Below are 27,241 nucleotides of genomic sequence, written 5' to 3'. Positions count from 1 at the left end.
CATTTTCCTAGGTGGACAATGGGGCAAAAAGTTTGCAGCATTTAAAGCTCCAAGAACGAGATCACTCATAATTTGCACATATTTCTTTTATCCTGAGACAATTAGTTAGTACATACACCCATGAGGAAAATTTCTTTATAAATACAGCCATGCTTTTCTAGGTAGAATATATGCTGGGCATTATTAGAATATATGTGGTACATTTATTTAAAAACGAAGACCTGTAAATAGTCTGTTTATTACATTTCTGTCCCTTGCCTTTTTATCGAGAATTTCTTCATTCTCCTGGGCAAATTGCTTGAAAATGAATGTCCCTTGGTAATCTACCTTTCTAACTTTTAAGGCAAAAAATATCCTTGCATGTTTAGGAGCCTATTATTAACATTGATCAAACACTGTTTGTAGACAAAGATAATTCATTGTAACTGTGTGGTGAACCCTCATCTATGTCACTAGTTCTGCTATTTTACTCGCAAATTTCTCCCAGGTGTTGCAAAGCTACATTCTGATACAGAATGGTTGACTGCGCATTTCTATCGTTCACCTGAATTCAACAAGCATTAAAAGAATACACTCGATTTTATGCCGCTTTCCTTAACCAACATGTTATTGAGGTTCATACACTTCTCTGAACTCCTGCAGGAGAGGAACAAGAAGTCCATACAGGCAGCAACCGATTTACATGGGGGTTATGTTCCAGACCCCCGTGAGCATCGGTGGGGCATGTGTAAGGCTGCCCCACCCTGTTCTGCCCCTTTCTGTGACTTTTCAGGTCACTTCCAGGTTCAAGCAAATGTGCTCATGTGTGGTTACGCACATATGTGGACAAGCACAGGGCTTTTTCCCTGCCAGAATTCAGCAGAACTCAGTTCTGGCACCTCTTTTTCTAGAAAAATAGCACTGGACAAGGATAAATCAGTTGATGCTTGCATTCCCTTTCTTTATGAGGCCAAAGGACTTCCCTTCAAATATGCACTTCCTGTGAAGCGCAGTAAACAGGGATTAAAATGAACAAAACAACCAGGAAGCATTAGCCAAGAAGCACCCTATGTATCAGGCGTAGGGTTCCAGCCTCATATAAACCTAGCAGGTTTGAATCTAATTAGTGCATGAAGGTGTTTAAACCACGGAGTAAGCTGTCCTGCCAGGCTTAGCCTGTGCCATCACTTCCCACCAGCTCACTCTTCATGTGAATTTTGGTATGTAAGGAGATCTGAGAATGGCTTTAGCCAGCCTCTTTTGTTTCAGTTCAGAACGGAGTCTGAAACAAGTGTTCTTCTGTACCAACAGTTCAGAAACTTACACCTTTTGGAACTAAGCAAAGTTTTGTCTGCCTGTGCATCTTTTCTGACTTCTGCAGGGAAAAGCACATGAAGCTGACCTTTGAAGAGTTCTGTGTAGGTAAGCCATTTTATGTCTTCTCAAATGTGTGGTCTATCTCTGTGCTAGGGAAGTGGGATGGCTTGGGAAAGAGCTTTCCAAAGAGGACATTTTGGGATTCATTGCAAGGGCACATTTTCAAGGTTTGACAGCCCCTATCCGCACGCTTTTCTTTGATCTCAAAGAGCAAACTTTGCTCTTGCCTTCCAGGGTCCTCTACCGGGCTGGTTTCCACGCCCCTTGTCCGCTTCTCTCCCTGCCCGCTTCCCACTTTGTCCGCTCCGTTTCGGAGCTGTGGCCCAAGTGCAGCCCCCCGGGAAAGGGGGCGAGAGGCGCCTCGACGCCCAGCCTCCTACCTCCAACTTAGGGGCAGTTGTGCTCCAGGAGCGCGGTCTCCTCGCCCGTCTGCTCGGTCTTTCCCTCAGGCGCTCTCTCCATCCCTCGCGAGCCGCCTCGCTCCGGGCCACGGGCGCTCTCCCGCTGCCTCGGCTGCAACTCCGCCCCGCGCTTCTCCCCTCCGGCCCCAGATGCGCGGCGACTACAACTCCCGTCATCCCTCGCCGCTGGTCCCGAGGGCCGGGGATGGTGGGCCTTGTAGTCGCTGCGCCCCGTCTGGGCGCCGAAGCCGCGCATTCCTTCCCCGGCGCGCCCCCTGGAGGGCGGTCCGCTCCGCCCTCCGCTTCCTCGGCTGCGCGCATCCTGGCGCCTCGCCGCCCTCCCGGAGCAGCCGGGGCGACCCTCCTTCCCAGCCGCGCCGGGACCCGCAGGGCGCGGGGCCGCCTCCCCTTTGTCCGCGGCGCAAAAGTCCGGCTTCCAGGCCTGCCCGGCCCTCGTCCGGCCCAGCCTCGCCCGCCGGCCCCCGGGAAGCGGCGGCGGGACCCGCGCGACGCCGCGCCGCACTCACCGTCTTGGCTGCGCCGTCGGAAGCGAACCCGGGCAGCGGCGGGGAAGGGCAGCGCTCCGCTCGCGGCGGCTCCGCCTCGCCTCTCCTCGGCTGCCAGCGGAAACCAGGGGAGGGAGCGGGGAGGAGCCGGCCGAGGCCGCGCGGCCGCCCTCCGCCCCGCGTCGCCCGCCTGACAGGCTTCGCCCGCTCCCCAGGCGCGGCGCCCTGGGGCTCCGGGAGAGGGAACTGGCCGGGGACGGAGGGCGCCCGGAGGGGCAGCGAGGCGCTCCTCTCGGAGGGGCCAAGAGGCGGCCGCTGCTTCGAGCCCCTCGCCCCGCGATCGCCGGGCTGGCAGAGGTGTCTCTGCTGGAAGCTGCCGCGAGGATCAACTTGAAACCAGACCAGACCCCGCTTAGCTTTGCAAATGTGCTAGCGTTTTCATCAAGCAGGGTTCCTATATGGAGTCAGGTGGTCCCTGAGGTATCCTGGACTGATTGTATGCAAGAGGGTCTTTTAAATCACTTATTAGAACACTGCCCACTAATGGGGCTACACGGCCTAAAGCAGCCTCTTGTAAGTCAGGCAGTTGACCTATAAAATGATGGTGTTGAGGGTCATCGGGAGCATAAAAAGCTGGATATAATAGGGGGCATCTTTATAGGAGACATCTTGCACTAGAGAGGAATTCCAAACCTGGGAGCTGCTAGAGAAGTCTGTGTAGTGACTGGGCTCCCATTCGATGTTGCTAGAAACAGTTTAGGAAGGTTGAGAAGGCTTCAAAAACAAGATCACAGGGGCAAGTGTCATAGGTGCATGCAGTGGTAATCAGAGTACAAAACTCTCAGTGCAAAACATTCAAAAGAAACATACTGGTAGCAGTATCACATTTTTAAATATATAAATTATTTTATTGGAATACAAAAAATATAAATATAATCAATACCATACAGTTTTGGATTAGGCATAGTGGAGGCTTCTACAAAACAAATACAGTTCCAAAGCAATAAGAGATCCCTTATTTCTTGATAATCTGCACTGATTTTGCAGAGAAGCATTTACAGTATACGTAGGCAGGCAGAGGAGGAATGAAAGTGCAGTATAACACCACATTTGCAACAGCAACCAAGGTGTAAATTCCTACCCTTTGCATTCTTTTGCTTGTTCAAACAGAAATGTAATAAAATCCACAAGTGGGTTAAAATCCGAATCAGCCAATTCCAGCATACAAGATTTCCAAGCAAGAAAGTACAGAGAATTTTTGTTTATTAGGATTGTAGCCTAATTCCATAGGCAAACTACAGCATGAAATCACAACAAGGTTAAGTCAGAGAAGTCTGACTGCTAGAAACAGGAGCCAAGTTTGGCCACATGAAGCCAGCCCCATTTTATGTGGTGGTAGGGACAGTCTCTTACTTTAAAGTGCTCCAAATTAAACAGCAGAAACTACATACCTGTGTCACTTTTATACTAGTTAATTGTCATGCATTATAGGAAGAATTTTGTTATTTAGTGATTGTATAATAATTCTTCCTATTTCACCCACAGAACTAATTCATGAGGAGACGAAGTGACTGTTAAAGCCAGTTTAAGTCTGCAGTGTTTGTATTCCAAAGATTCAAATGGCTAAAGGCAAGTAGCAAGATCATGTGCATCTAGACAAAAAATATTTCTGGCACCAGAAAAACATTATTGAGCTGTGGTATGGACAAAGGTGAAAACCTTTAAAAAAGTGATGTTCTTTAACAGCTGACACAGTTGGGGAAACAACCAAGGGACCTGTCTTTTAGTCAAACATCTGAGGAGACGCAACAATCTAGACTCACCAGCACAGAATGCAGCCAGTGCCATCCTGCAGGGTCTTGTGCTTCCAAGGACAAACAAGATGCATAAAGATGGAAAAGAGGAGCATGGCCCTGGATCTCTTGGGAAACGGCTCTCTCATCCCTTCCTTGAGTTCTGCACAAGTGCACAATGCTATTAGTGGCAACATTTCCTTGAAGGCAATTGCAACTCACCAGCTTTTTCTAAAAGTGATGAGTAATCGTTCACTTACAGCAAAGTGCAGAATTTACAATGGATAATGATGGTTTTTATTCCACCTATAAGAAAACATTTCAGCAAACCTGCTTTGCTTTGAAAGAAGACAACACGGTATTTACTAATACAGGGATTTTAATGGCACACAAACCAGACACAACTGCATTTTAATGAAAAGGTCTCCCTCGGGAGGTTGTGGACTCTCCTTCCTTGGAGGTTTTCAAGCAGAGGTTGGATGGCCATCTGTCATGGATGCTTTAGCTGAGATTCCTGCATTGCAGGGGGTTGGACTAGATGACACTCGGGGTCCCTTCCAACTCTACGATTCTATGAAAGTCCAGAATTGGTGACCAGAAAGGGAAGGAGCAGCTTCAGACAGCAGGGGTTATTCAGCTGTCAGTGTTCTTTGGAAATACAGGGCATAACACCTGAAGGCAATTTACAGAAGAAATTCTACAAGATACACAATGAACTGCATTGCAGAGGGTTTGACTAGATGACCCTCAGGGCCCCTTCCAACTCTACAATTCTATGATTCTATGAACTGTAGTTAAGAAGGTGCTCAGCCCAAGGATCCCCTGAGAGCCAAGATGCAATCAAGGTCCCTTGGGTCAAGAAGCACTAATGCCTTACCTGTTCCAATAATCTGTAGGCAACCATGGAATATAAAGATTTGGCTTAAATCTAGCAGAGATAGCAGCTTTCCTTCTGCCTTAGACTATACATGCACTTAATCAGTTTTTAATGATCATATTCAAGCAAATATGTCCAAGAAGCAAAAAACATCTTACCCAACTGAACATTTAGAATGTACAGTTACATATGAAACAAGGAAGATTGCCTTTAACACAAAAAATGCTTTCCTTGCCTACCAACAGGAGTGCTGTGTTTTTTAAATAATTTCTCAAAAACAAACAGATCAATTAGTAATGAAACAAAAAAAGAAAGAAGGCTTATCACTGAATGAAACAAGAAAATTACAAATCCTTATATGGCTCTTGAAACGAGCATGGCATGTCAATCAGTCAATTACTGGTATTAGCATGACATGTCAAGGATGTCAAGTCATCTCTTCACTTTTCATGAAAAATTACCTTGTGGAAAGACACTGACAAGGTGAATTTTGCCTTATTCAAGCTGATCAATAAACTTCACCTTATTGGAGAACATACCTCTACAACAAGTACTCTTCAGCAGATGCAAAGCGGCAGAGCAACACATGGAAACCAACCAACTTTACTGGAAAACAGGACTGTCAAATAGCAAGACATCCAAGACATCTCTTGTTACAGGAGCACAGGTGTATCAGTGGCATTAGCATCAAGGACACGAGTAATTTCATGAGGAAAACAGGCAGCAAAGTTTCATTAATGTGATTCTAACAACAGGAATTCCTAGACACAGTGATGCTCAGCTGCTCGGGGGGGGGGGGGAGCAGGGCTCTTTTCTAAAAAGCCTCCCTCTCAGGATTACGTTTTCCTTCTCCAAGAATGAACACATCTTAGAAAGACAGCATTCTATGTAGTCAGCCATCAGGGCTCCATTTTCCTTCTAGGTAAGCACAGGGGACATTTTAGCTGTTAGTTTCTGCCCCACACACCCCAAGATTATCAAGTACAATTTTCTTCTCAGATGTTAGCACAGGAAGAAAAACAAGAAGCGGTCTTGTTGCACTACGTCTGTCATTCACATGCCAGTTTGCTATCAAAACTGGACAGTCCAACGGCAAATGCCTGAAGGGCGCACAGGGGGTAGTTAAAGTCCAAGGTGAACACATCTTCTGCCACACGGCCAAATTGCATTACAATGTAGTCAACTAGAGAAAGGGAGAAAGGGAAAGAAATCATAATCTAGCTGCATCATATGAATGGAATCACATTTATCCGTAGCAATTCCCTACCTGCTATTTGCCCAATCTGCACATATCAAACCCTGAGGCAGATATTGTTTCTCACAATTGGTTAGGGCCCACACTTCCTTATTTTCAAGACACCATTCCTATATTTTTTAAGCCCAAAAGGAACCTTTTTGTCTCATAGCAGAATGACTGTCCTTCTCTTCCTGGCCATTATATCAAAACTGACAAAACATCTTATCAGGCATCCTGAGGGCTAGACAACGGAGCAGGGCAGGCAGATGGTACACAAATGACTGGTATTGCATGCTTCAATTTGGTGCAATGCCCATCACCTCACAATGACCTCATGGAGCTGGCCATTATCTATGAGAGATCTGGAGAAGACAGGGTGAATCTCCCCCAGTGTACCTCTGCAGAAAGCCAGTGCTGCCCAGATTAGTTAGCCTAATATTGGGCTGGTGAAGCCAGTTGCTAGGCCTCAAGGCCAGAATGGGTGGGCCCTCAGTCAGAAAAGAGCCTCACTGTTTTCTTTGCAGACTTGGCAGGACCAGGGTAAATAGGTGGACAGTATTCCTAGTCCTATTGCCTGGAAGGCAGGAAGACTAGGATATTCCCAGCCTAATTTCTGATAACCCCAACATGGATCATTGGTGCTCCCTTCTTCAGTGAATAAAACTCCCCAATAGAAATCCTAAAATATAAAACATCAAATTAAACCCACTCTACCCTTTTTAAATGGACAGCAACACACTATACCATGGCATTTGAATACTGAAAAGCACTGAAGGTATGTGACTGTTTTACATGTTTTTTTTAAATAAATAAACTTTATTTTTAATTGTATTGTTTCCCTACCTTTGTATTTGCTACCCTCGGCTCCTTTATGAGGCTAAATTTAATAAAATACAGGTTGATATAAAAATATATTTTTAAGATTTCTATTGAAAACACCTTCAGTGGTACCTCTGGTTATGAACACTTCTGGTTACGAACGCTTCAGGTTACGAGCTCCGCTAACTCGCAAGTAGCTGCTCCTGGTTGCGAACTTTGCCCCAGGATGCGAACGGAAATCGTGTGCCGGAGGTTCATGTGCAGCGGGAGGCCCCATTAGCGAAACCACGCCTCAGGATAAGAACACTTTCAGCTTAAGAACGGACCTCCAGAACAAATTAAGTTCATAACCAGAGGTATCACTGTAAAATTGGGGCCATTAATATTTCAGCATCTCCCCATTCTATTCAAATGTATTCAAACCAAGCAACAGATGAGGGTAACAATGGCTTGCAACCAATTAAAAGTGCAAGACTTGGATGAAAGGAGTGTTTAAGTTGGGTGAGCAACATGTGTTTTGGCATGTAAGACTTCTGGAAGAAAAACACTGGCACAAGAGAAGGGGGCTTAGAGGGACGGGGAGGGGCGCAGGTGCAGGTGCAGAGATCTACCTATTCAGCATGGCAGTGGTGCTAGCAAAAGGATTTTTGAAAGCAACATGTGACTTCTAGGATTTGTCTTCTTTCCATCAAACCCAGCAATCTTTAGTGAAAGATTCTGGATGCATTCCCAGCCCTGAACCTTCTAATGTTCTGGACTGCGAGTCTAGCCCTCCAACTTCTGCTGTAGCTATTAATGTCTTAAGACTTACGGTCATTTTCATGGACAATCTGGAAGTTTTTCACGGAGGCCTGGGTGACTCTCCCATGGAAGTTCAAGACATATGACTGGGTGTCATCATTCCATACTGGAGCTTTGTTGTGCAATTCAATTAGGTTCTCCATGTTTTTATTTTGCCATTTTGACAGCAAACTCTCATGCTCCTGTGCAACAGAATAAGCAAGAAAACAAGACCTCAGGTTTCCTTTCCCATCCTCTTTCCATCAGGCTTGGTCTGCAAAACTGCTGATAGCTCTTCAACTTCACAGTCCGGACTTCATATTTATTTATTTTTATTCCTACTCACCACCGCAGGCACACATGCAAATGAAAATGGCAACATTTTCATTCTATTTCTCATTCAAATATAGAACAAATTCAATAAATTTAAATAGCTTTTCAAAACAAGTCTCTAAGCTCTCCTAGAAAAAAGTTACAAAGCAAAATGTGTAGCTGTCTTCTAGGAGACTTCTTGTTCTTTCCCGTTCCCAAGGCTGTTATCCTTCCACTCCAATTGAGCTTATGTTTAGAAAATCTGAAGATCACTCTTTCTTGCATCATGTAAACAGAACATATAACTTGCGAACATGCTCTTATATACTGTGGCTACTCTCCCTCTTTCAGCTGAAGTGCTCTTCCACAGATGGGCAACAACACTCAAGATTTGACAGAGGCTATGACAACCTAGCAGAATATTATGGATTCAAGAATAAGTTACACACACGTCTCTACTACACTGTCAGAACTCTTAAGGGGAACAGTAGAATTCTTTTAAGTGAAAAGTGTCCTGAAGTGCATCATATTCAGTTATTCAAAGGCATGCCTGTTGACTGCTCCTATCATCACTAAAATCTGAAACTCCATTTTCTCACTGTAGTGTGAATATGACCCAATTAGAAACTTGCATTTCGTGGCCTGATTGGAATCCGTTGATGATTGAGATTCATTCCTGGAATAATGACTGACATTTTTCTGGGTCCCTTGAATCCGAGCACGTTGGTTTCCTGTTGAAAAAAGCAGGTAGAAATTTTAGGAGAAGACTGACCTTAAATATACAATTTTTATTGGATTAGAATGGTGTGTGACAAATACACTGGCCATGCTTGCTTGGAAAAGGCAAACCAGCTCCCAACATTCCACGTCACTCTAGCATTGCCCAGAAAAAAACAAAGCAGGATGGAGTGATGGAGACGAAGGGGTAGGCTCAGTCCTCACTGCTAACAGTATCCCCGAGTGCACACCATTATTTTTACCCACATGAGTGAAAATAGCTTGCCTATTTCTATTTCTGAACCAAGATTTAGTGGGTTCACAAAAATGCAGGGAACCTACAGCTGTGGAATTTTGTGTTGCCTTGGGGTCAGAAAACCAGCTGTTCTAGTTAAAAGCCAGGATCCTGCCACCATTTTGGCAGGCAAAAGTACTATTTTAACCTTACCCCTTTCCCATTGAAGTATCCAAGCCTAGCAGTGAATCTCAACACAGCAACTAGTCCAAAGGTTTGCTCCAGTTCCTTATACTCCACAGCAAGTAACTACTGTGTCTCACTCCCATTACTCACCTCTGCCTTCTGTGTGATCTTATCTACCTTGTTTTAGTAACTGGACCTGAGAATGGGCTAATTTCCTTCATGTGCTCTCATCACCCCATGGATGAGTTAATTGCAAGTGCAAGGTCAACTTTGTAGCAAAGCTTTTTTTTTAATCTTGAGCAGGTAAATTTTGAGGTCTGGGATTTGTGAAGGTAGAAGTTCATATAATTTTCATGAGTGATGATTGAAAAATAGTCCATTTATTCAGAACAGTTGTTAACAATGTAGATTTGGCAAGTTTGGCCTTCTTCTTCCTCTGAAGTTTTATATGCTGGAGTCAAAGCTTATTGGTGAGTATTAACTTGGTTTCTTAAATGTATAGCTGCTTTTTATTACAGAAGTGCCGACCCTGTTAATGTTTAATTTTATTATTTTTTAACAGATTTGTCATATTATTTTTTCTGATTAGGCCACTGGTGACCTTTGTGTTGAAATAGGCTTAGAACATGTTGAAATATACTCCATAAATCCTATCAGAGATATATTATTGCAGTAATTGTAACTATTAAAATTACTTTATTATAATAAATAATTATGCATCTTTTTCTTAACTAATTTTGTGACAGGAGTGAGCCAGCGGTAAACCCCACTGAGCAAGTTGGAGTTAACTCTTTATTAGCAAAAACACGATCTGCACATGAGTGTCAGGCCTCATGAGGACAGCAACTCATCTCTGGCAGGTCTTGCCCCCAAGAGGCAGTTGCTGAGACTGAAGGTCCGCACCTCCCCACAGCTGCCTAAGTTCTCTCCTCTTCAGGGTTTCCCCCAAGCAATCTTGAGATTGTGCCTGTGTGAAGCTAACTTCTCCTCCGCCCTCCCTCTTCATGCCTCTCCTAGTTCTGGGAGATCCAGGAGGGAAGGGGAGCTTTTTGCAGAAGGAGGGAGAGACACTCATGTCTCTTCAGCAGCCAGACTCATCTCTGCCTCTTGGCCTCCCTTCTCTTCTGCTTCAGCTTCTGTCCAGTTCTGGACTTCTCTCTGCCATAGACTCCCCCTGCCCACAAAGCCCTGTTACCTCTTCAGCTTCCAACACCTCCACCCAGTTCTCCCTATGACCACTCACTGTCATCCCACTGCCATTCCCCAGCTGGTTCCTCCCATCATTCCTCTACATTCAACCAGTCTGTGATAGTTATGCCATACAGCCATCTTGCATGTAGAAAGGCAGATAAAATTGTTGCAACAAAGATTTATGAACAAAGCAATAAATGTTTCCTAGATTATCTGTGGGTGAAATACATTTTAGAATGCTTCAATTTTCAAACCAGTCAGGATTAAAGCCTAGACTAAGTCAAGGCTGCACCTTGCAGGTTCTCTTTTGTCCTTCCAATACAGGTTAGCATGAACAAAGACAATTCTTCTCCCTCACTCTGCCCCCAGTAGTAAGTTACTTACGTAACAGATTGCAGCCAGCTCATGCCGGGTGTGAGCTTTTTCCACCAGTCCCTGTGCTTTGACTGGACTAACCCCATGATCGTAAACAGTAAATTTAGTCCCCATAAGATTGGATCTAGGATTAGAGAATACAAGTGAGTTGGAAAATTTCCTTTCTCCTTAAAACACATCTGACATTTTATCATCCTCTTTACCCAAAGCTTGCCTTAGTTTGCCCAGGAAATGAAAAAAACTATGCAAATCCACCACCACATTTTTCTGGATTCTGAGCTCTTTGGTCTTCGGTACCCTTCTTCAGCTATATCATAGAATTGTAGAGTTGGAAAGGACTCCAAAGGTGATCTAGTCCAACCTGCTGTGATGCATGAATCTTAACCAAAGCATCCCTGGCCGTCCAACCTCTGCTTAAAAACCTCCAAGGAAGGAGAGTCCACAACCTCCAGAGTTGGGCCAGTTCACTGTTTAACAGCTCTTACCATCATAAAGTTATTCCTAGTGTTTAGTCAGAATCTCCTTTCTTGCAACTTGAAGCCATTGGTTTGGGTCCTAGCCTCCAGACCAGTGGTGTCTGGCCCCCATGGGAACCAGCCACCACTGGGGGATCTTTTGGCCCTCTGGATGTTGCTGTTGGACTACAACTCCCATCATCCTTGTCTACAACATCTGCAGGGTCATATCAACCTAGACTCCCAACTTCCAAAGTTCAAGGGTGATGGGATTTATAGCCCGGCAATGACTGAAGGGTTGCACATTACCCACCCCTGACATACATGAACATACGTAATTGATCCATCTAGCCCAGTATTGCCTAAGCACCAGGTTATGATTCTCACTATATAAGGAATTATGCCACAAAAAGCCATAACAGAGAAAGTCACACAACACAGGAAAAGCACAAAAGTATCCAGCCTACATTGGGATCAGCTGAGGTGTTTTGTTGTGGAAGCAAGATACAAAACATGTCACAGCAAGCCCCCACCACCTCACTGAACATCGGGGAAGGGGCCATAGCTCTGTGACAAAGCATTTCGTATGGAAGATTCTAGGTTCAATCCCAGGCATCTCAAGTTCAAACAGATCTTAAGTAGCAAGGATGAAAAAGACCTGACCTTGGAGAGCTGCTACTAGTTAGACAGTACGGGGTGAGATGAACGCAGTATAAGTCACATCACTTTGAGAGTCTCACCTGAGTTTTCCAATAAAGCTTTCTCCTTCCCTGGACAGATCTGTTGGATCAATTGAAATGAGGTAATTTGATGTTTTGCTCTTTTTCCTTTTTCTCCCCGCAAGAAGGAATATCTAGACATATAAACATTTTAAAGAAGGTAAGGAGTGAAGGGAGAGAGAATATTTCAAGAGAGCATAGTAATTACGTATTTTAAAGCAATTTCTCTAGAGCACTACTTCTCACATGGTGGGCCATGTCCTTGTTTGAGATGGGCTTGGCAGTCCCCAGCCTCTGTCTACCTACCCACTCCTTCCTTCAGGAAGGCTGGGCATGTCCCCTCATGCAAGCTGGCTTTCTCCTCTGTCCTCTTGCAACTGAAGCTGAACAAGAGGAAGAGGCAGCTGAAGAGGGAGAAGCTGAAATGAGTGGAAGGGGGAAAGGAGACAATGGAGGCGAAGGACAGCGTGGCCAGATTACACTCATCAAGCCCTCGCCAGCCTCAGCTGTGCTTGCTTCTGTTAGCCCAGCCCGGAGGTCATTATGGAGGAGGACAAGCCACGATCCCTTGTCATCTCCTCTTCACTATTGCCTGCTGCTCCTGCAGAATTCGCCATTACTGAAAATTTGTGCTACAGGGGAACAGAAGTACCGTATTTTTCGCTCTATAAGACGGACCAGACCACAAGACGCACCTAGTTTTGGGAGGAGGAAAACAAGAAAAAAAAATTCCGAATCTCAGAAGCCAGAACAGCAAGAGGGATCGCTGCGCAGTGAAAGTGGCAATCCCTCTTGCTGTTCTGGCTTCTGGGATAGCTGTGCAGCCTGCATTCGCTCCATAAGACACACACACATTTCCCCTTACTTTTTAGGAGGGAAAAAGTGAGTCTTATAGAGCAAAAAATACGGTAGATGTTCACATCTGCTGAATCACATGACTGGTGCCACTGGTGATGGAAATGTTAGTAATACTGATGTTGGGGAACATGCTGTTTCTAGTGGTTCCTGAAGCCAGCAACTGTTGAAAAACCTTCAGGAGGACTGTTCCAGCAGCAGCTGAGGGAAACAGTGAAGAGGACAATGAAGAGAAGATAGTGAGGGATCATGGATTGTCCTGCTCCATGCTGATGTCAGACAGGTTGCAGCTACCCTGTTGATGAAAATCCTCCTTGTTCTTCAGCTGAAGGAACTACACAAGCAAAGGCAGCTAGCTAGGATTTGGACTAGGATTTGGATCAACAAGGGAAGTGACTCAGTCACAGAGTCCAGGAACTGGTGGAGGCCTTGGCCTGTCTGCATGGAGCAGGGTGGGGTGGGGAATGATAGCAGCTGCTACCTAGCCTGGAGTGCTCTGACAGCAAGGAGGGGCTTCCACATAAAACAGTAGCTTGGGCTGTCTTCTTCCTCTCTTCACTTGGCTGGTTGTAGTGTCAATGTCGATGCAAAGCAGTCAGCAGCTTAAGTCCTTTGGGTTTTGTTTCTAAAAAACACCACCCACCCACTTCCTGAAGTTGTCAGCACAATACGCTATTCACTGGACTTTTTAAAAAACCCTGAAACTACCTAAAGAACCAAGCCACACAATGGAGAAGAACTGTGGTGGAATTTCCAGTGTTGTGTTAAAACGAACTGATGCAAGGGGTCCACCATTAGATAGGTGAGGCGGCTGATCTGGGGTGTCACAGAAGGCAGCATATGGTTGGTTTAATTCATTTTTCGTGTACTTTTACTGCCAGGGAGAGGGAAACAGGTTCTGTAAAGAACACAGAATCTGGGGATCATAAAACCCACACCACCATTTTGTGATTGGCTCTGTCTCCACCAGCTGCCTTTTTGTAACAGCCCTCTCCAGTGGACCCTGGAGGTACAAAGTCTGAGAGCCCCTGGTTTAATGCAAACCAAACTAACTTAATAATTTATGAGAGGTGTGCAATGTATGCCAGCAGCAAAACTTTGAAAACTTGTTACTGCTGCTAACTAGAAATCTATTATTTTTTATTGTTACAATAGGTCTGTGTTAGCATTGTTGGTTGCTATTTATTAACAGGGAATTTGTTCTTTGTTTCTTGGAGGATATACAGTGGTACCTCGGGTTAAGAACTTAATTCATTCTGGAGGTCCATTCTTAACCTGAAACTGTTCTTAACCTGAGATACCACTTTAGCTAATAGGACCTCCTGCTGCCGCCGCCGAACAGATGAGATCAGATGAGATCAGATGAGATCAGATGAGATCAGAATCGAACAGATGAGATTTCTGTTCTCATCCTGAAGCAAAGTTCTTAACCCGAGGTACTATTTCTGGGATAGCAGAGTCTGTAACCTGAAGCATCTGTAACCTGAAGCGTCTGTAACCCGAGGTACCACTGTAGTCAACCTCTCTATTATTTTTATGAGTGCTAATTTGATGGGTCTCATTCAAGTAAACGTCCAGTGAAAATCATGCTAACAGACAAGCTTGCTACTGAGATTCTGAGAAGCGCTGACAAGTATCATGTTCAGTTGATGAATTTACTTCAACTAGGAAATAAGCTCTCTGGACCTTGATTTCTTTCAGTATGTTTCATGTGTGTGTGCACTTAAATACAAAGGTGTGTGCTTTTTTGTAATGTTTTATCACTTTTGTTGATCATTTAGATAGCATTTATAAATAGTATTTGGATGGTTGCCCTAGGACTGCAGAACCAGATGGAGGCACACACTGCCACTAGACAAGGCACTGCGAGCCACTGGGAAGCTGTGCCCTCAGTCTTGCAGGGAGATCATGAGGGCATGGAGACCAGCTTGGCCCTATCAGCTGGCTACTGAAGGAGCATTTGCTCCCATGTTTGCTGCCCACTTCCCTCTCATTCCCTTTGCCCCCTTTAAAAATTGTGTCTATTAAATTGTGAGCCTTCATGCAGGGACTCTCTTAACTTTCTAATGCACAAGTGTTGAGAACAATTTAGGTCCTTTGTAAGCATTACAGAAAACAAAAAAGTAAAAATAAATATACCGTACACTCTCTATAGCTTTAATTCTTACGGGGGCGGGGGGGGGAGGTTGAACTTTTTTGGTTTTACAATACATCCAATACATTCATTACAACATTATTTGGTTAAACACAGTACCTTTCTGTTGTCATCCCGCTCTAGGTGCATGTAGTAAGTAGGAAAGAGGCCTCGATCCATTCCCTTCTTATCTCTAGTAATTCGACATTTCACGGTAATGCCACGAGGAGCTGGGCGTAGTACAAACTCCTCCAGGTTTCCCACTTCTCCCAGCTCTGCATCTGTCTGAGAAAGTGCCACGCAGGAAGCACCCATTTCCTGTAAGATAAAACAAGGTCAGGTCAGAGTGCTCCCACAACACACAAATTTAAGGAGAATAAAGGTATATTGTCTAGTACTGGGACAGTCAACAAGGCACCTTCCAGAATTTATAATGGTTCAACATGGGAACAGGAGCAGAGGCGGAAAGTGCAAGACTTGCACTTCACAGGTTGCACTTCACAGGTTGAATCTGGCAATGTTGGTGCTGATGCAGACTCTAGCAGTCACAAGCTTTCTTTTTTACATTTTTCACTGGGAGAACAGACTGCATACCGTAGCAGACTTCTGGCTGTTTGCAGAAGCAGGCCTCTGAGATTCTAAACAGGGTGAAGGAGATCCTGACTGTTCCTTGGTTTCTTCTTCCTCAGTGTCTTCCTCATCAAAATTCATACTGCCAGAAATACCTATCAAAATGCCAGAACAAGGAGGTTATTTTATGTTAATGTAGAAGGAACCATATAGCAGATATCTCTCCCACTATTGTCCCTAAATTTAAATTGCAATAGGTTCATCATATATGAAATAGCAACATGACTAATCCATCCCAAACTTCCCTAATTAATTTGTAACACCTTCCAACTTATTTTTCCAGACAGGCTATGAGTCAGTAACAATTTAACTCCATAATTCTCTAATCATCTATATGCAGTATTTTTATTTGCTACACAGTCCACTTCCTCCATAAAATATGAGAAAGATCTTAGGGGTTTTAGCAGACCACAAGTGAAACATGAGTCAACAGCATAACATGGCAACTAAAAAGATGAATGCAATTTCATGATGTATCAACAGGTCACAAGACAGAATCTTTCTTCTGCTTTGGTCAGTCCTGGCCTCAGAATACCATATCCAGTTCTGAGAGGCCTGGAGACCAAGTTGTGTGGGGGTGGGAAGGAGTCAAGTATGTTTAGTCTGGAAAAGAGACAATTAAGAGGCAATGTGATGGTCATCTTCAAATACTTGAAAGGCTGTCACATACAGTAGATGGAACAAATTTTGCTGTTCCAGAATGTTCAAATTACAAATAAGAGGTTTTTACATATGCCTCAGAAAGAACTTACTGTTGGTAAAACCCCTTTTTCTAAATTGGCATTTTAAAAATTTGACAGTAAAAATTATTACATTATGAGGCAAACAAACCCACTTACTACCAATCTTTTCCATAATGAGAAAGTAAAATAAGTGTGAGAAAGTGGAGAAGTGGGCTGGGGAGCGTTTTAGAATAAATTCTCAGAATTTGAATACAAAATGGGAACTACTCTGTTGGAGCCATAAACTGAAAGTAAATACAGGAGTCACACATTCATCTTCTCCCTGCCCAACATTCTAACACACTTTCATTGTCAATGAATTGTTTAACCCTTCCATTTCCATCATGGTTCGTGCAATTTTTTAAGGAAGTTTTGGTAATTCTGGAAGTTAGGGTATGGAAGGAACCTAAGCATGCAGCAGATATAGGCATCAGCAGCAGAAGAGCAGCCTGAAGGAGATGCTGTGGGGAGAGAAGCAACCCGTCATTGCATAACTGTTTCTTACACTGTAAGTACCCATTGCATTTTGTGTGTAATTTAAAAAACCTTTTGCCTTGCTCCTTAAAACATCTTAGATGTGCATGGATTTATGTATTTGCTTGATACAATATAATTATTTACTTGTTATTATTTATTAAATTTGTACACCACTCTTCACCCAAAGATCACAGGGTGCTTCACAACATAAATAATAAACTCTCACCTCTCTGGGGGAAAAAGTCATTTGTGCTAAGCCATACCTTGGGCTTAGTGTTCATGAACCAGCTCTTTAGATCAATTTCTTACCTCGTTTCTGCAGAATGTCTTGCAGATTCACATTGGAAGCTTTATCTATTGTACTTTCCTCAGTCTTTTTTGGCTCACTGTCATCTTCTGTTGAGGATGATCCAAGTGAAATTATCTGGAGTTTAGGCCCCAACTCCTGAATCCCTGGTTTCAGGAAGATAGCTGGACCATCAAAGCCTACAAACCAGAGTGAAGTGCATTGTTGAAGCATATGGTGTACAGTTATTTTCTAAATACACAAGTAGTCTAGATGCCATTATGGAAGCATACTGGAGTATTCTAGAAAAATTGTGGTTTGCCAAGTGGTCATTTGTTTAGTCACATCTATGGAGTTCTGCAGCTAAACTCAGAATTTTTCCAGAGGAAGACAAGAGTTTAGTTGGGCAGCCCACGCCTACAGGGCACACTCAAAAGGATGTGGCTCCTATCTTGCCAACCATTTCTGAAGAACAGCAGCAAGAGGAAGCAGCAGTAGAGCAAGAGCAGGATGACAGGACCTGCAGCGGGCAAGGAGGGTGGGTTGGGCAACTGCACGCACTATCACTTTAAAGAACCACAGTGATGTGTAAGCAGCCTTTTGTGTATGTGTGGCCTCTGCACAACCCTACATATGGGTGGAATGACAGGCTGAGTAACCAGGGAAGTGAGAAAGGTGCTCCAAAAGGCCACAGAGCTCATTGCAACCTGTCTGAAACAGGTCTCCACCTATGCTTAAACATCAACCCTGTAGTGCTGAGGGCTGCAATCAGACAGCGATGCAGCAAGAGTTCTGCCCAGAGAATTCCCTGAGAAAAAGCTGAGGAAAACATGACTTCCCTTGAGCATGTGCGCACAACCAAAGGAACCAGGAGTTGAGTCAGTTCAGAGTAGAGCTCATGGTTGATGAAATCTAGCAGGGAAGGATCTGGAGGGAGACTGGAAACCAATTCCTAGGACCTTCATAGCAGAGAAACAGCCATGATTTTTCTTACAGCTTGCAGTCCTGCCCACATAGAAGGCAAGGGTTTGCCAGATATCCAAGGACATCTCCCACAGCAGTTCAACTGTAGCACACAAAGTTCACTCGCCCTTCTTACAGGGGTGATGGCAATAAGGAAAGCTATCTTATAAGTTGGCAAATAGGGGTTGAGCCATTAAGAGAGCAAGGCCTCCCAACAGGCTTCATATTTTCAGGGGATTATAAAGAAACGGGGTGGGTGTGTAGAAGTTTAAAAAAATGCTTCAGAAAACATCTCATCGACAAGCAGCGTCTGTTCCTGGAGGTTGCCAAACATTGTGTATCCCAAGGGTGAAGCATTCCGCAGACCACCCAGGGGGCAGGTACCCACTTGTGAGAACAAGCAACTGGGCAATAACATCTGTCACAGAATTGATGCTAGCAAGATGTGCCACCATCAGAACTGTGCATCCGAGCATGCACCCATTTCACAAATGCAGTGTGAGGGCTGCAAGGTCCTCAACCTTGTACTATCTTCTATATAGATGAAGACAAAGGGTACCCATATTGTTGGTGACCACCTGAACAGCCTGACCATGAAAGAGAACTCAAAATGCTTCAAAGTCTTCAATGTCATTGAGCAGATGAACTTAATGTGAGTCAACATTGTGATGCAACAACAAAAAGGGCTAATTCAATTGTAAAAAAAGGTAAAGGGACCCCTGACCATTAGGTCCAGTTGTGGCCGACTCTGGGGTTGCGGCGCTCATCTCGCTTTGTTGGCTGAGGGAGCCGGCGTACAGCTTCCGGGTCATGTGACCAGCATGACTAAGCCACTTCTGGCGAACCAGAGCAGCACACGGAAGCGCCGTTTACCTTCCCACCGGAGTGGTACCTATTTATCTACTTGCACTTTGACGTGCTTTCGAACTGCTAGGTTGGCAGGAGCAGGGACCGAGCAACGGGAGCTCAGCCAGCCGCAGGGATTCGAACCGCCAACCTTCTGATCGGCAAGTCCTAGGCTCTGTGGTTTAACCCACAGTGCCACCCATGTCCCTAATTCAATTGTAGGCTGCATCAAAAGAGGTATAGTGTCGTGATGAAGGGCAGCAATAGTCTAGCCCTATTCTGCCTTGGTCAGACTACACCTAAAGAACTGTGTCTAGTTCTGGGCACCAGCATCTAAGAAGGATATTGACAAGCTGGAACATGTGCAGAGGCAGGCGAACAAGATGATCAAGGGTCTGGAAACCAAGCCTTATGAAGAACAGTTGAAGGAGCTGGGTATATTTAGTCTGGAACAGAGGAGACTGAGAGGAGATATGTTAGCCATCTTCATATATCTCAAGGCCTGTCATATGAAAGAGAGATAAAGCTTGCTCCAGAGGGTAGGACCCAAACCAATGGATTCATGTTACAAGAAGGGAGATTCCGACTAAACATTAGGAAGAACTTTCTGACAGTAAGAACTGTTCAATAGACTATCTTGGAAGGTGGTGGACTCTACTGGAAGTTTTTTTAAAAATATAAATTTTATTCAATTTTCCATTTTTCCCCAATATTACATCATAACAATTATTATTATTCACAATTTCAAAATTTCCCCATTCCCCCTGGACTTCCCTCAACATCCTTCTCTGGTTTATTTCACAGTAATTTCATTTCACTGGAAGTTTTTAAATAGAGCTTGGATCGCCATCTGCCAGGGATTCTTAGCTGTGATTCCTGCATTGTGGAGGATTGCAGTAGATGACTCTTGTGGGTCCCTTCCAACTCTACAATTCTGTGATTCTAAGTTTGTTGTCTCAAACAGGTTTCAGAAGTGCTGTTCTATCCATGGTTGTTGTCTTTTTAAAATGTAAATTTATTTTAAGAGGATATCATCTATTCTGTAATCTTTACATTGGGCTATTTGTCTCTCTTCGAAAATCATGCACATTGATAAAACCATCAAATCTGAAATATACGTGGACAGGCAGTTGCAATGAAAATCTAACACAGTCACATTTTACTTCAAAAGTGGAAACTTCCAGTAACTGTGGGGGGTGGTATAAAAAAAATTGAAAGGGAAAGTCAAGTGGGTCAAATCTCTCTGGGAAACTTGGAGGTTATTCAAAAGCACACAATAGTTCCTCAGTTAAATTTACTATATACTATCACCCCATAATATTGTTCTCTGAGCTTGCACTCAAGAGTACTGCAGTTTTATATTATTGTTTTTGCACTGCACTGTTTTGCTCTAAGATTCTTGTGTACTGTATACTTTTTTATTGTTGGTCTATTGACTATACTAAATATACATCACTCTTTGTTTCCCCTAGTCCAGATGGCCACTTGGCTCTACCACCATGATGACAAAAGAAGAATACAATTACAAATGTTTTAAGTCCCTTCAACTTCACTGAACCCTGCCCACCAACAACATTAATATTTCTTAATTGCCATGCTTTTCAGAGGTTACTGCATCCTGTCATACCTTCCCTGTTGGAGCACTGGAATCTCCAAAAGGAAACCATGTTGTTAGAATGCATAATCGCCTAAAGTTACTGCAACTGATCTTGCCCAGATAGTCCTCTAACAAACAGAACTCAAGCTATCCAAAGTACACAACCACCAACATTTGTGAACCAATGACTTCTCAAGCAATGACTGGATAAGAGCGATCCATATGCTGTGTTATAAAATATAAACTATATTTAATAGCTTCGGCCCAATATACCTGAAGGAGCATCTCCACCCCCATCATTCAGCCTGGACATTGAGGTCCAGCTCCGAGGGTCTTCTGGCAGTTCCCTCACTGCAAGAAGTGAGGTTACAGAGAACCAGGCAGAGGGCCTTCTAGGTGGTGGTGCCCGCCCTGTGGAACACCCTCCCATCAGACGTCAAAGAGATAAATATCTATACAACTTTTAGAAGACATCTGAAGGCAGCCCTGTTTAGGGAAGTTTTTAATGTTTTAAGTTTTATTCTGTTTAATATTCTGTTGGGACCCGCCCTGAGTGGCTGGGGAAACCCAGCCAGATGGGTGGGGTATAAATACATCATCATCATCATCATTATTATTATTATTATTATTATTATTATTAAGGTAAAGGTACCCCTGCCCGTACGGGCCAGTCTTGACAGACTCTGGGGTTGTGCGCCCATCTCACTCAAGAGGCCGGGGGCCAGCGCTGTCCGCAGACACTTCCGGGTCACGTGGCCAGCATGACAAAGCTGCATCTGGCAAGCCAGCGCAGCACACGGAAACGCCGTTTACCTTCCCGCCAGTAAGCGGTCCCTATTTATCTACTTGCACCCGAGGGTGCTTTCGAACTGCTAGGTTGGCAGGCGCTGGGACCGAGCAGCGGGAGCGCACCCCGCCGCGGGGATTCGAACCGCCAACCTTTCGATCGGCAAGCCCTAGGCGCTGAGGCTTTTACCCACAGCGCCACCCGCGTCCCTATTATTATTATTATCCCCTCCCTAAATATCACCTTGCCCTACAGTGTAGATAACTTGCCTATATATGTCTCTTACCTGACTACACTCATAACCATGTGTCCAGTGTGATGTCCATGATGCACACTGGTACGATCTACTATATGTTCCTCTACCCCCTTCTGTTGTCTTGTCTGTCAACAGAGAAGCATTATCTATAGCATATAAGTAGTAAGGGGGAGAAGAATCATTCATCAACTGTTATCACATTTGTATACTTTGATTACAAAAATTATTGATTCTACATTCAATTATTCTATGGAAAACATGGACACAACAGCAAATAATGGCTGGCGTTTGTATAACCTAATTTCAGCCATACTGTTTGAAGTATAAAAAAAAATTGACACAGAACACTAATGATGATGCACCATTTTGAATGCTTTTTAAACAGAATACAGTGGTACCTTGGTTTAAGAACAGCTTAGTTTATGAACAACTTGGATTAAGAACACTGCAAACCCAGAAGTAGGTGTTTTGGTTTGTGAACTTTGCCTTGGAATAAGAACAGGTTCCGCTTCCTGTTGAGTGTGTTCCATTTGTAAATTGAGTCCCCCGCTGCTATGGGAAAGCACGCCTGGGTTTAAGAGCGGATTTCCGGAACGGATTAAGTTCGTAAACCAAGGTACCACTGTATACAATTGGAATTCCTCACATAACACCTGCTCTAAACTCCAGGGAGAGTTGCATTTTGTATAGCAGCTTAGTTTGTTTCAACATGTCTGTTTCAACCGTGACAAATAGTTAGCTATACATTTTGCTACAGTATTGACAAGCACATCTGTAAATACAGTACTTAATATTTTAGAGTGCCAACTTCTCATGAATTTGATAGTGCTTATTTCAGGGGATTGCTGAAAGTAAAAGAACGTTTAATAATTACAAAGACGTCACTCACCATGCAGGTGAACATCACTGCAAACAGGCACATGGGGTCCCACTAAAGGGCTCTGCTCCTCAGACCCTTTGAGCTTCACCTTATGCAACTTTGCTTCTGGATTTGGCTGCACCATCAAGGGTTCAAGACGCTTCTTCCTCTGTTTCTTTTCCAGAAGAGCTCTCTGTCAAGGAATATGCTTATTTATTAGCCTCAGCAATAGATTTCAGGAATTCCTGCAATGTTATATGTAATGCCCAATGCAGTACTTTAAAGTACTTTCGACTAATCATGCAAGTTTAAACAAACAAATTTCATCTGGGGCTATAAATTATTTAATTTACAAAAAGCCATATAATAAAGTCTTTTGACTAATGATGCAAGTTTAAACAAACATTTTACTCTACCTTACCCTGCTCAAATTATCTGAATTTACAAAAATAAAGAACATGGTGTAACTAGATGAGCTTGTTGCAAGATCCAAATTCATGAGATAATCAATTACTCATTTTCACTACTACAATACCTGTCAGGCACTGCCTTGTGGTTTTGATTACCTGGTTCTCCAGTTTCAGCTGACGAAGTTTCAAAGCTTCATCCTCAAAGCCACTGAGAAAGATGAGAAATGAAGTATTAGCATTTCTGTTCATGCAGTAATGTGGTTGTAACAAATAGTTCAGGAAAGAGAGTCAAAATCTGTTAACATATGCAGCATATATATAAGATTTTTGACTGATTATGTTTCTAAGTCCACCCTTCATCAGGGTTTGAGCACCAGCAGCAAAAATAAAATACAGTAATTAGTGTACAAACCTCAACAGTATTAGATCAAATTTCATCTTAGCCACGACCTTACTTAAGCCACTTTCCTTCTGCTCACCCAACCCCACATTCAATATGGAGATGACACTAACCTACCCTGTAAGATTGCAAAGCACGTGCTTAAAAATATTAAGAATTATTTTTATTCTTTTGATGTTTCTCCAGAAACAAGCACAAACATACTAATGCAAGTGTAGGATGAACAACCCAAGTTTTTGTTCTAGTATCTAAGTCCTAAAGTTTTCACCATTATGCACAACTTTTGAAATTCTTATTTTTATTGAATCTTTTACATAACACATAGAACAGAACAAACAATACAAACAGGATACAGCAATACCATACTTGCATGGCAAATAAATATACTACAACCAAATAATACTATCTCTGGTGAGTTGCTTAAATTCTAGAACAGAGTGATTTGATGCAACCAATAGAGGTTGCATCAAATTACCACCTGTGTTTACATAAGAAAGCATCCAAATTATATCAGATTTACTGCTTTCAGCAAACCCCTAAGCACTCAATTTCTGTCAACATAGAGCAGTGCCCCAAACCCTAAGTCACAGAGCTGCCCCAGGAAAATACAGTGGTCAATGGTTTCAAAAGCCACAGGAAAGCATGCAGAATGGTCACACTCCTCCATCCCATTCCCAACAAAAGTTTCAGTGCTATGACCACACCTGAAGACAGACTGAAACTTCTCTAATCACTTTCCTATAAGCATGCCTGCAGCCTGCATGCCACCAGCCTTGTCAGCGCCTTTCCCAAGAAAATGATATTTGCAACTTGGTGACAGTTGTTCAGCACTTCTGGGTCTAGGGAGGGCTGCTTGAGGAGAAGGCACCTCCCTGCCTCCTTCAAGGCACCTCCCCCCACTCTTCCACAATGATACATTAATCACTTCCTGGATCCATCCAGTCATTCCCCCTCAGCTAGATCCAAAGGAGGACAGGGAGTGAGCAACCAGCCAACCAGCCAAACTCCTTCAAGCAGCTTATGCACATCCTGAGGCCATAACAACTGAAACTAGAAATTGCTCTGGACATCTATTAGAACAAGTCTAACTGTGGCATCTAAATTCTGTCTTATCTGTGGGATTCTAGCCTTGAAATGCCTGGCAAAACTGTCACAGCATGCCTTTGAGAGTGCAAAAGCCCATTCACTACAGAAAACAGCATTGCTATCACCACATGTATGGGAGAAAATGAGCCAAAAAGAGGTACACTGTTAGGTCAATGGTTAAAGCTGCTCCCAGGCAGCAACAACCAAAAAGAATCTAGCCTGACCCCACATTTATATTTCTATCCTGAATTCTGGTGTTTGGTCCCATCCCAATTCTGGTGTTTGGTCCCATTCTGGTGTTTGGTCCCATTCTGGTGTTTGGTCCCATCCAGGCACAGCAGAATGTTGGAAACTGGGATTATACAAAGAGAAAATTAGGGCCAGGCTACCCATGAGGCAAAGTGAGGCCTCTGGCAGCAAGACCTTCAGGGCAGCAGATCACAATGGAGATCTTTATTCCTTCGTGTTTCTAATGTGAATTAGCAGGGGAGCACCATTTTGTGTTTCACCTCAAATGCCAAAATGTGTTGGGCCAGCCCTGGTTAGGGCTGCAAGCAAGGGCTTGTCTACACATGGGTGTAGCCAGGAGGGTGCAGGGGGGCAGTTACCCCCCTAAATCAAGCAAATAAATAAAAATAGTTATCTGACCAAATGTGTCACAGATAACTGGGTTCTGCCCCCCCAACAATGCCTGCCCCCCTAAAATTAATCCTGGCTACCCCCATGCGTCCACCCCTCGGCTTAAGGGAGGCTGTGAACCCTGCTTGCGCCTCCCCTAACTCCCCCTCGTCCTCGCCCCTTCTCCTTCTCTTGCCGCACACTTCCCACTCCCTGAATCTGGAAATTCCCCGTGCAATTGAGGCAGCTCCCCTGTTCGGATTTTCAAAGCACGGGGGATCTCCACCTTTCGCTGAAAGAGGGGGAATCGGAGGCTGCGCGGAGGGGGGACGACGGCTGGGCCGCTTTCCGCGCCGGGTCCGGACGCTTTTGACTTCCCGAGCGAGCAGTTGCGCGCTGAGTTAGTGGCGCACGTTTTCATTTTCGAGGCTTACTTACTTTCGCCGTTAAAAGAGGCTGAAAAATGAAATAACGCCTCGTGATGTTTACGTACCCTCCCCAAATGCTTATGGGGAACCACCACCCCATCCATTCGGAGACTTCCCCTTAAATCTAACAAATAGGCGCAACAGCCAAAAAGCGGAGGGGGCGCAGTCAGGGCGGGCGGCGCTGAAGCAGCCGGGGGGTCAAGCCCGACCCAGGGGGACGGGGGGGGAGCGAGGCCGACGCCTGAGCCGGCCGCCTCCCCTCCGGGATACGAGGCGAGGAGGGCGGAGGGTGGCAGCAAGGGCGGCCGCCTTACCTGGCCCCAGCGCTGGGGCAAATCAGGCCGCTGCCGCTAGCCATCCTGTCATCACCATGGGAACCCCAAGAGGTGAGGCCGCCGCAGCTCCCCAGCAACCGCCCTCCTTCCTTAGCAACCGAGCGCGGCACTGAAGCTTCGCGCCATTGGGCGAGGACCCCGAGTACCCCGCGCTCTCATTGGCAGCCGCGCGAGGGGAGGCGGGCGCTGAGGCCGCGCAGGCGCCGTTGTGGTGGTTTGGCTCCTGGGCGGGAGGCGGGGGGGTGGCGTTCCGGGGTTTCGTGACAGGCAGCCTGGAGTGGGGCGTCCGCGGTGGCGCTGCTGCTGCTTCCGAACAGAATCCTGCCGTCGGCTGCAACACGCCCTTCGCTCGCCACGTTCGGAGGCGCCTCAGTGGTGGCCCCGGGGAGCATTCCGTATTGGCCGCCCCAAGCTTCAGCGCGAATGGTGGACTCCACTGCAGACCATGCTGTAGCGCAGACCATTTCCTCACACCCGTCTCCCCCCCTGAAGCCAGGGCCAAGCTAGAAAGCTGGACTTCGTGCACGACCATTTGCTGTATCTTTGGAGTTCATTATTCCTAATTCTGATGGCATTTTCCTTCTCGATAAGCCGAGAGGTCCTAGGATGCCGAATATCCCTAGACCTTATTCCACATTCTGGAAAGACGTAGTGGTGAATAAGCTGGAGGGGAATAATTTATCGGCACCCATCTCAATAGCCCTCTGTGACACTTTTAAGACTGATTCAGGCTGTATGTGCGTATTTAAAATGCTTCTAAGTTACCCATTCCTGCAAAAATCTGGAATCCACAGCTCAGGGTCAACAAACACTCGTGTCAGTACAGTGGTACCTCGGGTTACATACTTAGTTCTTTCTGGAGGTCCGTTCTTAACCTGAAACTGTTCTTAACCTGAAGCACCACTTTAGCTAATGGGGCCTCCTGCTGCTGCCGCACCGCCAGAGCACGATTTCTGTTCTCATCCTGAAACAAAGTTCTTAACCCAAGGTACTATTTCTGGGTTAGTGGAGTCTGTAACCTGAAGCGTATGTAACCTGAAGCGTCTGTAACTCGAGGTACCACTGTGTGTGTGTGTGTGTGTACTGTATATATATAGAACAAGTTGGTACAAAGTACATCAGAACAAACATTCAAGTTTGGAAAAGATCAACATTTTATAGTTTAATACAGGATATAGTTCAGCACAACGGGGAGACATAAAAAAAGGAAGGGATTGACCTTTATTAATACAATTTTCTTATAACACTCCCCTTTGAGCTTGAACCAGGCTGTCCGTCATCTCCCATGTACTCTTTCCACATGATGACCGTTGAATCTTCTGGTGATGCCCCTCTTCAGCAGAAGTCTCTTAGTGAGCAAACACCAATTAACTGACCCCCACCCCACCCCGCCTGCTGCTCCTGCCCTGGGACGTGCCCCTTTGCAGCCCAGAATAGGCTCCCTGGCCCAGAAGGCATCCCCCTCCTCACGGAGTCGCCTGAACTTGACCCACTCCTCTGCCCCCTCAGCCCACCCTACAGGACGCCCACCCTAGGAATGCTCCCAGCCCTGCAGTGCATTATTCCGCTGCCTCCATTGTCAGCAAGAGCAAC

General features: G+C 44.8%; 2 protein-coding genes across 5 annotated transcripts in view; both read right to left on the bottom strand.

Annotated features, from left to right (window-relative positions):
* Window positions 1-2,378, bottom strand: part of TSPAN9 (tetraspanin 9) — a 121,775-nt gene extending 119,397 nt beyond the window's left edge. The window contains exon 1 of one of the 3 annotated variants that reach the window (XM_053403927.1): window positions 2,285-2,378. Coding sequence is in view for 1 of the 3 variants with exons in the window: in XM_053403923.1 (XP_053259898.1) it covers window positions 1,737-2,078 (342 nt within the window). In the remaining 2 variants the exon portion in view is untranslated. Of the gene's footprint in view, window positions 1-1,736; window positions 2,094-2,284 lie in introns of those variants that run through there. The other 2 variants (XM_053403923.1, XM_053403926.1) reach the window with 2 other exon arrangements.
* A 766-nt stretch (window positions 2,379-3,144) lies between these two features.
* On the bottom strand, window positions 3,145-25,735 carry TULP3 (TUB like protein 3). Of its 2 annotated transcripts, XM_053402405.1 has the most exons (11): window positions 25,628-25,735; window positions 22,938-22,989; window positions 22,402-22,564; window positions 17,087-17,263; window positions 15,543-15,673; window positions 15,069-15,266; window positions 11,981-12,093; window positions 10,795-10,909; window positions 8,714-8,812; window positions 7,801-7,972; window positions 3,145-6,116 (listed from the first exon to the last, which is right to left on the bottom strand). In XM_053402405.1, the coding sequence occupies exons 1-11, from the start codon at window positions 25,669-25,671 to the stop codon at window positions 5,983-5,985; spliced, it is 1,398 nt and encodes a 465-aa protein (XP_053258380.1). In that variant the 5' UTR covers window positions 25,672-25,735; the 3' UTR covers window positions 3,145-5,982. The 2 variants fall into 2 exon arrangements, with proteins under 2 accessions (XP_053258380.1, XP_053258381.1); XM_053402406.1 differs by lacking the exon at window positions 17,087-17,263.
* Between the last annotated feature and the right edge of the window lie 1,506 nt (window positions 25,736-27,241).

Source organism: Podarcis raffonei, chromosome 9, assembly GCF_027172205.1.
Source record: "Podarcis raffonei isolate rPodRaf1 chromosome 9, rPodRaf1.pri, whole genome shotgun sequence".
Taxonomy (NCBI): Eukaryota; Metazoa; Chordata; class Lepidosauria; order Squamata; family Lacertidae; genus Podarcis; species Podarcis raffonei.
The sequence above is the reverse complement of the archived record's forward strand: the minus strand, read 5'-3'. Positions and strand labels throughout refer to the sequence as shown.

What these genes read in the sequence shown, in the direction of transcription:
- TULP3 (XM_053402405.1), bottom strand. Translation starts at nt 25,671, where the DNA reads ATGGCTAGCGGCAGCGGCCTGATTTGCCCCAGCGCTGGGGCCAG. An exon ending in AGCTGGCTGCAATCTGTTAC is followed by an intron (nt 8,813 to 10,794) that starts GTAAGTAACTTA and finishes TTTTTTCAACAG; the next exon opens with GAAACCAACGTGCTCGGATT. An exon ending in TTCCAATCAGGCCACGAAAT is followed by an intron (nt 7,973 to 8,713) that starts GCAAGTTTCTAA and finishes TCTGTTGCACAG; the next exon opens with GAGCATGAGAGTTTGCTGTC.